The sequence below is a fragment of the Dipodomys merriami genome, unplaced genomic scaffold (genome assembly GCF_024711535.1).
Source record: "Dipodomys merriami isolate MVZ:Mamm:240054 unplaced genomic scaffold, mDipMer1.0.p SCAF_213, whole genome shotgun sequence".
Classification (NCBI taxonomy): domain Eukaryota; kingdom Metazoa; phylum Chordata; class Mammalia; order Rodentia; family Heteromyidae; genus Dipodomys; species Dipodomys merriami.
Window position 1 is genome coordinate 1,495,397 of NW_027203527.1, and position 14,231 is coordinate 1,509,627.

The window sequence follows — 14,231 nt, forward strand, 5'->3', positions numbered from 1 at the left end:
GGCTCCCCGAGGGCTGAAGAGCCCGGTGGGACCCTGACCCAGGGCGCAGGCTGGGTGGCAGGTTGGCGGGGCAGGAGCGCAGGAGCGGGTCCACTCTATCCACCCGGTGGTTCGCTGGGCAACCCAGGGCCCTGCCCTGCCTTGGGCTGGTCTGGAAGAGTCCGCCTTCAGGTGTGGCATGCACCTTTCTGTGGTTTGGTTCTAGGAGAAACGAATATCTCAAGAAAAATACAAGCCTTTATGAACTCTCAGTCTATACATTTCCATCCATTAGTTGTGCAATTTTGAGAAATGTTGCTTTGATTTATAATCAACATTTGTTATTGGAACTTAAATAATTCCTAAATGGATCTCCAGGACTTTCTTTAGAATAAAACATGACTCTTCTGATAATTATGCAATCATCTTTCTTGACTGATTTTTTCCCTAGAAAGTGAAATAATATAGAAGTAGGTAAAAATAAATTTCAAATAAGAGGAATAATTTGGTTATTTTGCTTTGTATTCTTAGGAATATTTTGCATTCTTAGGAATTTGAGACTTTCATCTTAATATAAATTATGTTTAATGTTGATTTCAAACTTGATTTTCTTTCAAATTATTGTGCACTGAACACTGGAACTTTCCTTTGAAGACGAAGGAGGAGGAGGAAGGAAGGAGGAGGAGGAAGAAGGAAGAAGAAGAGAGGAGGTGGGGGAGGTGGGGGAGAAGGAAGGGAGGAGGAAGAGGAGGAGGAGGAAAAGGAAGAAGGAGGAGGAGGATGAAGAAGAAGAAGAAGAAGAAGAAGAAGAAGAAGAAGAAGAAGAAGAAGAAGAAGAAGAAGAAGAAGAAGAAGAAGAAGAAAGAAGAAGAAGAAGAAGCCGCAGCAGCAGCAGCAGCAGAGAAGAAGAAGAAGAAGAAGAAGAAAGAAGAAGAAGAAGAAGAAGAAGAAGAAGAAGAAGAAGAAGAAGAAGAAGAAGAAGAAGAAGAAGAAGAAGAAGAAGAAGAAGAAGAAGAAGAAGAAGAAGAAGAAGAAGCAGCAGCAGCAGCAGCAGCAGCAGCAGCAGCAGCAGCCGCCAGGCACTGGCAGCTCATGCCTGTAATATTAGCTACTAAGGAGGCTGATATCTGAGGATCACAGTTCAAAGCTAGCCCAGACAGGAAGGTCTGAGAGACTCTTATGTTCAATAAACCATCAGAAAGCTGGAAGTGGCTATGGCTCAAGTGGTAGATCGTTTACCTTGAGCTGAAGAGCTGAGGGATAGCACCCAGGCCCAGAGTTTAAGACCCATGACCAACCAACCAACCAAAAAAAAAAAAAAAAAAAAAAAAGAGCTGGGCACTGGTGGCTCACACCTGTAATCCTAGCTACTCAGGAAGCTGAAATCTGAGGATCCTAGTTCCAAGCCAGCCTGGGCAGAAAAGTCCCCATGAGACTCTTATCTCCAATTAACCATTTAAAAGCCAGAAGTGGAGCTGTGGTTAAAAGTGGTAGAGCACTAGCCTTGAGGAGCAAAGAGCTCTGGGACAGTGCTCAGGCCCTAAATTCAATCCCCAAAATCAACAAATAAAAAAAAAAGGAAAGAAAGAATGGATTGGGAATGGTAGCTCACATCTATAATCTCAGATACTTGGGAGGAATAAATAGCATACCAGTTGGAGGCCAATGGGGGCCTTCCTCCAACCTCAACCACTTCTGGGGTGTGGAGGCATGTGCTTGTCATTTCAGCTATACAGGAAGCATGGGTAGATAGAAGGATCAAGGTCCAGACTGGCCTGGGTAAAATCTCTAACCAAAGCAAAAAAGGTTTGAGGACATGGCTCAAGTGGTAGATGTAGAGTGCCTGCCTTGCAAGTCAGTGGCCCTGAGTTCAACCCACAATACCACCAGAAAAGAAAAAACAACATAAAAATGGGCCTAAAGCAACTATGCAGATTGAATGTTATTGGATACTATGCAGAATAAAGACTGTGTAGTATGTACATGGGAAGTATTTCCAACATCTAAGTGGAAAAGTAGGGAAAATTATGTGCATATGTAGTATGCATACAAATAAAATTCTCAAAATCAGAAGAAAATATATAGAAAGAAAAATAACAGAAGAAACAGTGCCAGAGTTCTGCCAGTGGAAATCATACTGCCAACCACAGAACGTTCTGAATTATACTCTTAGTAATTTATGTCATCCTAATTGATAATTTTAAACCAAGCACTTTAAATTTATTTAAAACTCTTTTGACTAGAGAAAATGAAACCTCGTTCATTCTGGTGATGTTGACACTATTCTAGCCAGTGAGGCAGAATCCGAAAACAAGCACATTATATAACTCTAGCCTTCTTTGAACTTCATGTCCTTAATTTTCTTGAGAGCTTGGGCTAAATGATAAGCTAGGAAGTGTATTACAGACATTGTCTTTCCTCCAGTTTCAAATAGTAGTTTCTCAACCAGATTGATTCTAAGTACACCAATCCCTAAGACACTGCTTGATAGGATCTGGACTTCATTACTCTGATCTTGGGCTTTCCAACTCTTCCCCTGTCTTGCTGCTCCCCCAGTGTTATTTGCTGCAGTTATTCCTCTATCATTTTTCTCTGCTTTGACCCCCTCCCCCTCCTCTGCCACTTTCAAATTTATTTGAATGGTTTGAGCCTTCCTAACAAACCACTGGAGATAAGAATCTCACAGACTATCTTGCCCAAGGTTAGTTTCAAACAGTAATCCTCAAATATCAGCCTCCCAAGTAGCTAAGGTTTCAGGCATGAGCCATGGGTACCTGGCTTACAACTATTTCTTATGTTGTTCTATTAGCACACAACATATACAATTATGAATTATAGTAACAATATAGAGACAGATAGTAAAAAAGAGAGATAGTTGAATTCTATTGAAGACTATCACATGCAAACAATTATTGAGCTATTTGTTATTGGTTGTATTATATACAAATGGTACACTCCAAATGTAGACTAGTCTGCTAATCTGAGACTCCGTTTGATATTTCTCTGTATTTAAAAAAAAGAGGCAGACAAATGTCACCCCAAATGATCTTTATCCTTTATTCTACGAATCTGGCATTTATCTTGTTAAATGCTCAATAAGGGGTTAGTTTAGTAGGCTCAGGTTTTTTAAAACCTGTGTTTTCCAAACAAAGGCCTCTGTTTAGGACCACTGGCCCTTGACCAGCTCCTGAAAAGTGACCTCTGAGTCCTTGGACTATCCACCCTGATAAGAATGCTTTAATGTGCCCAAAGCTTGGGACCACACTGTACAGGTTTTGCTGGATGGTTTGTATCAACAAGTGTCTTATAGTGAATACATGTTTTGAAGCCTGGGGCCTGATGCCTGGACCATTAGGTCTCTGGAGGGCTGAAGATTGAGTAGTTAAGGCCAGATGTCAAGCAGAAACCTTCAAAGCCTAGGGTTGGGCAAATTTCCTTTGTTAGAATTATTTTACACATGTTATTAACCATTTGTCTGTGCTCTTTCTCTTTGCTGATTTCTCTTTTTCTCTTTCTTCTTTGCTCAGTTATTTTCTGTATTTATGATTATAAAATGTAATCATAAATATTGTAACTTTTCTGAATTTTGTCAGTCTTTTTCACAAATACTCAGAGCTGAAGGTAGTCCAGAGAATGCCTGATACAATAAGATATAAAATTCATTTTTTTCTCTATAAGTAACCAATTATTCAGTCTATTTATTAATAATACCTAATAAATCTCATCCTTTTGTCAACACCACTCTTAAAATAATTACTATAGCTTTATATTAAATCATGTTTAATTTTATTCTTGAGCATTTGTTCTTATATATTCAGGGTCCACTTACCAATTTCTAAGAAAAACCTTGTTTTTTTGTTTTTTTTTGAGAACACTTAGAACTTTTTTGTCTTTTTTTTTTTTTTTGCCAGTCCTGGGGCTTAACCTCAGGGCCTGGGCACTGTCCCTGAGCTTCTTTGCTCAAGACTAGTGCTCTACCACTTGAGTCACAGCACCACTTCTAGCTTTTTCTGTTTATGTGGTTGTACTGAGGAATTGAATTCAGGGTTTCATGCATGTTAGGCAAGCATTCTACCACTAAGCCACATTCCCAGTCCCAGTTTGAACTTTCAGAACACTTTTGGGGATAGTTTCTTCCTGTTCATGAACAGAACTATGCTTCATCTATCAGGTAGAGACTATTTTCCTTTCAGTAATATTTTGTAACTTCAAATTCTGGCATATTTTTGCTATTTTTTCCACTCAGGTATCTTCATGCTAATTGGTGATTACTGTTTTATAGGAATGCTATTGAGTTTGTACAGTTTCATATTACCACATATTAATTACAAAGTTTCATGAGTACACGTATTTTGATCAAATTCATTCCTTCTATTATTCTTTATCCCTTCTTTTAGTTTTAGTGGGTTTCAGTACACTACTTTTTTTTTTTTGGGTGGGGGTCTGGTCATGGGGCCTGAACTCTGGACCTGGGCGCTGTCCCTCAGCTCTTCAGCTCAAGGCTAGCGCTCTACCACTTGAGCTACAGCGTCACTTCCAGCTTTTTTCTTTTTGCTTATGTGGTGCTGAGGAATCGAACCCAGGGCCTCAGGCATGCAAGGCAAGTGCTCTACCACTGAGCCACCTTCCCAGCCCCTTAGTATACTACTTTTGCATATACTTATACTTTGTTCATATTTGTACATTTGCCTTATATACATAGCTTTATTAAGTTCCTATACAATGTAGATTTTTAAAAATGTAGGCATATAAGACAAAAATAAACCCTTCTCTTAACTAACATGTAGACAAATTATTCACAAATTATTCACACAAATTTTATTCACTGTATTTATTGAGTTTACTATAGGACAATTTCCAAAATGATTGTTCCTAAGTAAGGGTTTGCATCACAACTAAAGCTTATTATTATTGAAGCACTCATTTCTGTGGACATGATGGAGATATAGTAACACTTTTTTTGTAGTTCTGTTTCATTTCCAGTATACTAATAATGCCTGAGACTCTTCACATTCATAGTTATTTGGGTTCTTTCATGTTAAGTGTTATCCAGTCTTTTGTCCACATTTCTATTGATTATGTCTCTTCCTAATACATAAAATAATACAATTGAAAAAATATATATATATTTCTAATGATACTGTTTTTTTTTAGAACCACGTATGTGAGACAAGCTTTTTTCTCCCACGTAGATCTTTATATTTTGAGCTTCTGAGTAAGTAGAATTATGGGTGCTTATTACTATATAGTTTTGCTACATTTCTAAGTATGCTACAGGTAAAAATTTATAATGAGTTGGATATATCAGACCAAACAGCAAATAATGTGGAGAGAATTCTGGAAAAAAGGAAATAGAGAGAAAAAGTAGAAAATTGAAGAAAACTAGGAGTGAATGATGCACACCTATAATTCCAGTACTTCATTTGGAGGCAGGAGGATTTTAAGTACACAGGCCATCTAGACTATGTAGCAAGCATCTATCTCCAAAAAATAAAAGAAAAAGAAAGAAAGCTGTCCTATCTGTTAATATATCAACTAAAATTTGCAATTTTTAAACATTATTAAATATTATTGTATGATAGCATTCAATTAATTCAGCCAAACCAAAATTCAAAAACACTTTATGATGGTACTGAGATTTGAACTCAAGGCCTTACATTGGTTAGCCAAGCACTCTACTATGTGGGCCATGACTCCAGCCCATTCGTGCTCTTCAGGTTTCAGTGATCTTTCACCCACTGTGGGAGTTACCTTCCAGAGACCTCCACCATAGGTGAAAATCCGCGAAGTAGCAGCGTTAGACAGTCGTCCCTTGCTATACTGTGGTTCATTTATTGCTACTTCGCGGATTTTCACCTATGGCAGGGGTCTCTGGAACACAGCTTCTGTGATATGTGAGGGATCATTATTTATTTTTTTGTTTTGTTTTTTAAACCTGCAATACAGTGAAGTCACAGGGAGTAAAGTGCAATATAGAGGGATGACAGTATTTTCCAGACAGGGTCTGTCTGGCACATTTTGCTTAGACTGACCTCAATCTGTGATCCTCCTACGTATGTCTTCTGAGTACCTGGAATTAAGATATGTGCCACTATACCTGACCACTAACAATTCAGTATTATAACTCAGTATTTAATGTTGATAGCAATAAAAATAAACCAGGAAAGACAGCCAACATATACCTTAAATCACTTTCACAGAATTTAATTTTATACATAATTTACATAGAAAACCATATAATCAAGAACTATAATGACAGAACTTTGTTTGCTATTAGCTATAATAAATTAGCCATGAGACTAAGTATGTTAAAAAAGTGGTAAGCCTAATTTTAAACAAGCTAGTAATTAAAAGTTTGTTTGTTTGTTTGCCAGTCCTGGGGCTTGAATTCAGGGCCTGGGCACTGTCCCTGAGCTTCTTTTGCTCAAGGCTAGCACTCTACCACTTGAGCCACAGCACCACTTCCAGCTTTTTCTGTTTATGTGGTACTTAGGAATCAAACCTAGGGCTTCATGCATGTTAGGCAAGCACTCTACCACTAAACCATATTCCCAGCCCCAAGCTAGTAATTAAAAGTTAAGTCACCCCTTTTGGCTAGGGCTTTGCAAGGTCTTAATGAAGCTATCCCTCAAATATTATTTCCTTGTATATTTACATGAGCTAAAATATGAAAAGTAGGAATAGAAAATAAAAATATTAAAAAATTCAGTTCCTTAAAGTTTCCATCTTTATGTTCCAATTACATAGATTTTGATAAGAATTTATGTTGATAGTATGCTCAAAGTAGTTACATAACTTAATTCAGCTTTCTTCTTTACCAGACATTAGTATGATTGCCACAGAGACATAACTAAGAGAATGAGAATAAGATATTCAAATATTCATTAATCTTAAATTTTTTTTTGTCTTTTTCTTTTTTGGTATGGGGATCGAACCCAGGATATACTTGCTAAGCAAGTCCTTTGCCACTGAGCTACATGCCAGCCCTCTTTTAATCTTTTGAGTTGCACATTTTCTCTTGGATATTAGAACAAAAATAAAGTGACTATGCAATTTATTTATTTATATTTTTTACATATGTATAGAAAGTGTACTTTAAAAAGTTACTTTAAAAAGTCCATTAAAAATGTACTTTGAATCTTGAACTATTTTTTTCTTCTTTTCGTACCTGTACTGAGGCTTGAACTCAGGAAGTCATGCTCTTGATTGGCTTTTTTGCTCAAGATATCTGCTCTACCATTTGAACCATAGCTCTACTTCTAGCTTTTTGCTGGTTAATTGAAGATAAGTCTAACAGACTTTTCTTCCTGGGCTGGCTTAGAACAGCTATCTTCAGATCTCAGCCTTCTGAGTAGCTAGGATTACAAGCATGAGCCCTTAGCCCCCAGCTTAGACTGCTTTTTAAAGTGAACCAAGTGCTTATTTATAGGATAGAGGAATTTTCAATGAAAAAAAAAAACACAAAAACAAGATTTTGAGTAAAAATCCTTTTAACACAGATAATAATGACATCATTTTCCTGAGGTAATTAAAGCTCTCATGCTATTTCTGTTAAACTAATGTTCCTCCCAGAATTTAGGATAGATTTTAATTATGAAGCTCACAGAATATCTAAAGATACAAAACTAACTATAGCAGCAGTCCAATTTAAACCAAGTAGTTAAGTGCTAAAAATAATAGTAAAATAGATGCTAAAATGTGTAAAACTGAGAGTTCTTATAATTATGCTTTTATATTCATTATAAATTCAATTACAAAATAATTTTAAAAGCATTTTCTGATCCCATTTCTCTTTCTTCTCTTTTTTCATTGTTAGTGATTGAACCCAGGATCTTGTACCATTGGGCACCACTCCAGCCGTCACTTTTCATTTAAAAATGATCTCTAACATGTTTGATTTCCAACTCACAATGAAATGGAATCCTCATTACAAAAAAGGCATAAAGAAGTAAATCAGTATACATCTCAAATTCTTAGAAAAGGAACTACTACTTAGGGAGGAATTACTGTACTTGCCCTCACCAAATGAATGTGTACATTTAAAATGAGAATTAGTTCATTGATTATAAAACTGATTAAAAATTGATTAAAATTATTGATAAAATATTCAAGGCTCATTTAAAAAACACATCAAGGGTGTGTCTGGGATTGTTGGGTTTTGTTTTCTTTGATGCTGAGTACTTTGTCATCAGTCCTGGCCTGGAATGAAAAAGAAGATATCATCAATTGAAGAACATTAAAAAAATTGGAAACAGCTGGCTTTTAAAATGTCAACTAAACATCTCCTAAAAGTTAGACTACAAAAATAATGCCAGTTTCCTGGACAGCTCTATTAAAGCTCATAGTAATCATACCTTTTTGTTTTTGCTTCAGTCTTCTGTACTTTGCTGGAGGTACCTTTACAGGGAAGAAAAGAAATTCTAAAATGAACTACATGAAACAATTGAGATTTTTTTTTTTTTGATACCAGTAGTAGGGATTGAAGTCAGAGTCTCCAGCACTTGCTTATCCTTTTTGGCTCAAGGTTGGGTAATGCCTTGTGTAATGCCTCCAATTTCAGCTTTTTACTGGTTAACTGGAAATAAAAATCTCTCTGATTTGTCTTTCCCAGGCTGATTTAGAATTGTGTTCTTTAGTTCTCAGTCTCCTGAATTGATAGAATTAAAGATATGAGCCACAATGCCTTTTAAACACTTATAAATATTCAAAAGATAAAACTCACTAACATACCCAAAACTTCCTTGATACTATAAAGCTACATTACACAATGCAGAAACTAACTTTATAGCACAACTACTTTATAGTTTACTAGTTTTACTAGCATTTCATTTCATTTTGGTTTTGGAATTTGATTTGGTAGTTGGTACTACAAAAAGCTTAGAACAAAAGCTTCCTGTATAAGTGCAATAGTCATGATGACAATCATGACTATTTGGGAAGCAGAAATTGAGAGGATCATGGTTTAAGGCTAGCCTGGACCCAATATTGGCAAGACCTGATTTCAAGAAATAAACCAGATATGGTGGGGTATGCCATACAAGAGGCATATATAGGTATATTATAGTTTGAGGCCTGCCTGGGCAAACTGTATAAGATGTTATCTGAAAAACCACCTAAAAAGCCAAAAGGTCTATTGTGGCTCAAGAAGTCAAGCACCCTGAGTTCAGTCTCTAATACAGCAAATAAGTAATAAATACATTCATCCATCACTTCTTGTCTGTAAGTATATTTAATTTGTGAATCCTGACTAGTCTTCTCTGAAGAAACTCCTCTTTAAATTAGATCACACCAAACCTTAAATTTTTATTTTTATTTATTTATTTTTGTTGGTCATGGGGCCTGAACTATGGGCCTGAGCACTGTCTCTCAGCTCTTCAGCTCAAGGCTAGCACCTAACCACTTGAGCCACAGCACCACTTCCAGCTTTTTATGCTTATATGGTGCTGAGGAATTGAACCCAGGGATTCATGCATGTGAGGCAAGCACTCTACCACTGAGCCAACTTCCCAGTCCCAAACCTTAAATTTTTTTTAGTTTATTCTGCATTCAATCAAGCCCGACCTGGATTGTCCATAACTTCAAAAGTTGTTGATTTAATTGTAAACTATGGTAAAGTGATGCATATTTTCTTAAATGTCAGAATAAACAAACCACTTTTTTCTAGTAATTCTTTCAGATTAACAATCTCCTTAATTTTGCTAAGATGTATTCCTAGAAAACCATGCTTTTCTTAATGACAACAAACTCACCTGAACTTCTGGAGCTTTCTTTGGGTTGGTTAACTGGCTTAAATTCATTATTTCTCAGTTCTTGGATAATATCTTTATTTAAGCAAATATCCACATGCTCATTGAACTGGGTAAGATCTAAAGTCTTTTGTTCAAGGTTACACACTGGACAAACTAGAGCCTGGCTTGTCATTTCACTGATAGAAGACTGAAGAGACTCTTGCCCACTTCCATTTTCCAATGAAATTGTAATAGATGACTTGTTTGGAAGACTGAAACATTCTTTCTTGCTAAACTTAACCCTTGAAATGTCTGAATTTTCTCCTATTGATGAATTACTTTTAGTCTCTACTGAATCTACACAATGCACTGAAGTCATTTCTAGATTTTTCTCATGGGTTTCATAATTTTGTTTCTCCCAAAGTGAAAAAGAATGAGGTATACTTTCTTTCTGATTCATGGCAGTGGAGGAAGCATGTGGATATGAGAACATTTTAGAGTTCTCACTGCTTGAATGGCCATCAAGACATGCATCCATGTGTTTATTAAAGGCTTCCAGACTGATGTGCCCTTGTTCCTTAAAGCAAATGGGGCAAGTAAATACTTGACAATTCTCTGATGTTTCTACATTTTCAATCATCTTCTTTAAAACTTGGAATGGCTGTGATAGCTGAGAACTTTGTCTATCCACAGTTTCACATTTAGATTTTTCTTGATGGTTCCACATCCGTTCTGATCTTTTTTTATCAAAGAAACTCTTTTTATGACACATTTCTAGAGGTTTTGCAAACTGATCTTTGTCAGTTTTATCTAGTTCGCATGCAGTGGCTAACAGAGCTTGGTTTCCAGGCTGTAAGAAGCCAATGATGCTCCTTTGTTGGTGCTTCTTGTCTTCTTCACTGGAAAAACTAGATATACGAACACCTAAATTAAATCAATGACAATTAATCAATTCCAAATTCTATAAAGCCAATTGACTCTTAATGTATAAAAACTTTATATAATGCTTTTGTGACATATATACAAAGGCAAGCTGGAAAGAATAAGTTCAGAACACACACACACACACACACACACACACACACACACACACACACACACACACACACATTCACTCTTACACTTTTCAGCGCTGAAGACTGAATCCACTGCCTTCCATATACTAGCATATACATATACTTTACCACTGAAGCTACCTTTCCAGTCTAATATTTTCTTTTTAAAAATACACTATTTCTCATATAATTAATTTTAATAAATTAGGTATAGTACATATAGTTAAAATGTCCATTGTGAACCACATAAACAATCCTTATACAAACTTAGGACCTAACTCCTATTCTTTAGAGGTAATGATTATTAATGATTCCCATATATTTACAAAATATATTTACAATATTCATACTTTTCTGAAACTTTGTTTTTGTTTTTTGGTGTTTTTTTTTATTTGGTGCCAGTCCTGGGGCATGAACTCAGGGCCTGGGCACTGTCCCTGATCTTCTTTTGCTCAAGGCTAGCACTTTACCACTAGAGCCACATCACCACTTCTGGCTTTTTCTGTTTATGTGGTACTGAGGAATCAAACCCAGGGCTTCATGCATGTTAGGCAAGCACTCTACCACTAAGCCACATTCCCAGCCCTTGCTTGCTAAAAAATATGTATATGAAAAAATTCCCATGTTGGATTGAAATATAATGTAACTTTTTTCAGCTACTTAGTTTTCTACCAGACCTGTGATATAACATTATGTAATAGTATGAGTGAATATAAAAACTTAAATTATCTTATTATTATAAATAATGCTCAATATGTGCAGCTTTCATCTACTTTTCCCTGGGATAAATGCCTGAAATAGAAATTCTAGGTCTTTTCAAATCTGCATGTATGTACATATTCACATCCTCTCATTACTACCAGAGTAGTTGCCAATACTGGGTGCACTGGTATAATTAAAATAGGGGTTAACTTCCCTTTATAAAAACTAGGTATCAAGACTGGGAATGTGGCTCAGTGGTAGATTGCTTGCCTACCATGCATGAAGCCCTGGGTTCGATTCCTCAGTACCACACAACAGAAAAAGCCCCAAGTGGTGCTGGGCTCAAGTGGTAGAGTGCTAGCCTTGAGCAGAGAGGCTCAGGGACAATTCCCAGGTCCTGAGTTCAAGCCCCAGAATTAGCAAAACAAAAAAACAAAAAACAAACTAGATATCATTAAGTAGGAACAATTTGTCAGAGTTGGCACGATTCCATAGGACTTGCAATGAGTGTCTGAGATATAGTATCAGTAAATCAGAGTTCATAACTGAATTGAGCTATACAGATTCTTTAGCTCTTCTTCTCTTCGAAGATTTTGCTCTGACTCCATTTTCTCTCACCTCTTGTTCTAGCAACATCTTGCACCAGAAGGTACATTTGTTAAGCTGAGGAGTCTACATTGACACTGTGTTTTACATATATTCCTGGTGGTAGTGTACTTCCTTTGGGCTTAGCCAAATTCATAATGATATTTATTTTACCATTATTGAATCATAAGGAAGAGTTTTACTGCCTTAAAAATCGTGTGCTCTGACTAGTCAAATTTATGCAGATTTATCCCTCCCTGGCCCTGGACAACTACTTCCTTTTTATGGTCTCCATGGTTTTGTCTTTCCCAGATGCCATATTATGCAAGTCATACTGTATGCATCCTTTCATACTGGGTTCTTTTACTTGACACTATGCATTTAAGTTTCCTCCAAGTCTTTTCATGGCTTATTTATGTGGGAAAAATTATCCCATATCTAGATATACCATAGTTTATTTATTTATTCATTGAAGGACAGCTTCTTGGTTGTAACCAAGTTTCCCCAATTATAAATAAAGCTGTTATAAACAGTTGCTCTGTGGCTCCTTTAACAAACTTGATCCAATTGCTTTCAAGATGTGCTATCTTTGGAAACTGCCCAGTCTTAGCAGTAAGGTGGGCATTTGGAGTGCTTATCTCTATACATTCTCTCCTACATTCTGCTTTGGGCTGTTAATGTGTTTCTATAGTTTCCCAATCCTTTTATCTGTAATTCTGTCACCCCTAAATTTCTGAAAACTGTAGCAACATGTAATAAATGATAACTAAATTAATGTGGTGTTAGTGTCTTCACAGTCAGTCTGTGAATAATTTGTTTGCTACAGAAATATTAACATGCTTCTAGATTCCGAAGGGAATATTATATAACATAGTTAATGTGCACTGATTTTTGTCAGCTAATATCTGCAAAGTCTTGAATTTTGAAGCATATCTTGCCCCAAGATTCAGCTACAATAAGAATGGTTTTAATTAGTATGTACTGAATCTAAAATAGTTCAGGAATTAAGGTAAATGGTAGCAGCACAATAACAACTTCCTAAACAACTTTAAGAAAGAAAATGGGGGTGGAACGGGGGCCTGGCTTCAGTGATAAAGCACTTGTCTAGCAAGTACAAGACCCTGAATTCAATCTCTAGTACCATAAAATAAAACAAATGAATGAATGAATGAATGAATGAATAATGTGGGATAAGATTATTTCCAAAGATTTTTTTTGGCAAGGGGAAAGGCGGGGGTGGGGGAATCTAAAAGAGTTAAGGAAAAAGAACAAGAAGAAAATATCCGTCATACCCATAAGTCTTAATCTCAAGGGATATGGACATTCAGCATTAATCTCTGTTCTCAGCAATTCTTTAGCAATGGCAAATATTTCCTCTGCAGTAGACACAATAGATGAAACCGTAATTGCACGGGTTTTTACTTCAAAATTCACATTTTTCAGCTTGATGGTAACAGTTCTTCCCTGTGACAGATAGAGTACATTATTCTATAAAGGCTTTCTAGCTTCTAGAAAAGTTGTTTTCAGGTTAGAAGAACTCAGAAAAGTCTTTATATACACATATAAGTAAGACTGTATAGTTAATTACTGGTAAAATAAAATCTATAATCTACAAATCTCACTTTAGCCAATATTTTACAGACAGATTTTATAAAATATCTTTACATAAAGTGTAAAGTTAACTGGTAATTTTACTTTTTGCTGAATCTCTCTTAGAGATTAATTCTAAACAGTGAAGAAAAAAAATCTTTCTACAGGTAGTTTACTGAAAAGATCTCATGAGTAGGGTGCAGTGGCTCATGATTTACAATCTCAATTATTTGGGACATGGAGTTTGAAATGATCACATTTAAAAGGCCAGCCCAGGCAAAAAGTGAGACGCCTGTAATCCTAGCTATTCAGGAGGCTGAGATCTGAGGATCGCAGTTCAAAGCCAGTTGGGGCAGTAAAGTCTGTGAGACTCTTATCTCCAATAAACCACTAGAAGACCAGAAGTGGTATTGTAGCTCAAGTGGTAGAGCGCTCACCTTGAGCTGAAGAGTGCAGGGACAGCACCCAAGCCCAGAGTTCAAGCCCCAGAACTGACCAAAAAAAAAAAACTTAGTGAGACCTAATCTCAACAAACATGCCAGATGAGGTGTCATATGACTGTAATCTAAGCTATGCAGGAGGCATAGATAAA

General features: G+C 36.4%; 1 protein-coding gene across 4 annotated transcripts in view; it reads right to left on the reverse strand.

Moving 5' to 3' along the window:
• Positions 1-4,742: 4,742 nt before the first annotated feature.
• The window catches only part of LOC138834385 (DNA polymerase kappa-like), a 58,137-nt gene continuing 48,648 nt past the window's right edge, over positions 4,743-14,231 (reverse strand). For 3 of the 4 annotated variants that reach the window (XM_070033016.1, XM_070033017.1, XM_070033015.1), the window contains 4 exons: positions 13,342-13,513; positions 9,729-10,631; positions 8,334-8,376; positions 4,743-8,178 (listed from right to left, as the gene is read on the reverse strand). In XM_070033016.1, coding sequence (XP_069889117.1) covers positions 8,094-8,178; positions 8,334-8,376; positions 9,729-10,631; positions 13,342-13,513 — 1,203 coding nt within the window. In that variant the 3' untranslated portion in view covers positions 4,743-8,093. The other variant, XM_070033018.1, reaches the window with a different exon arrangement.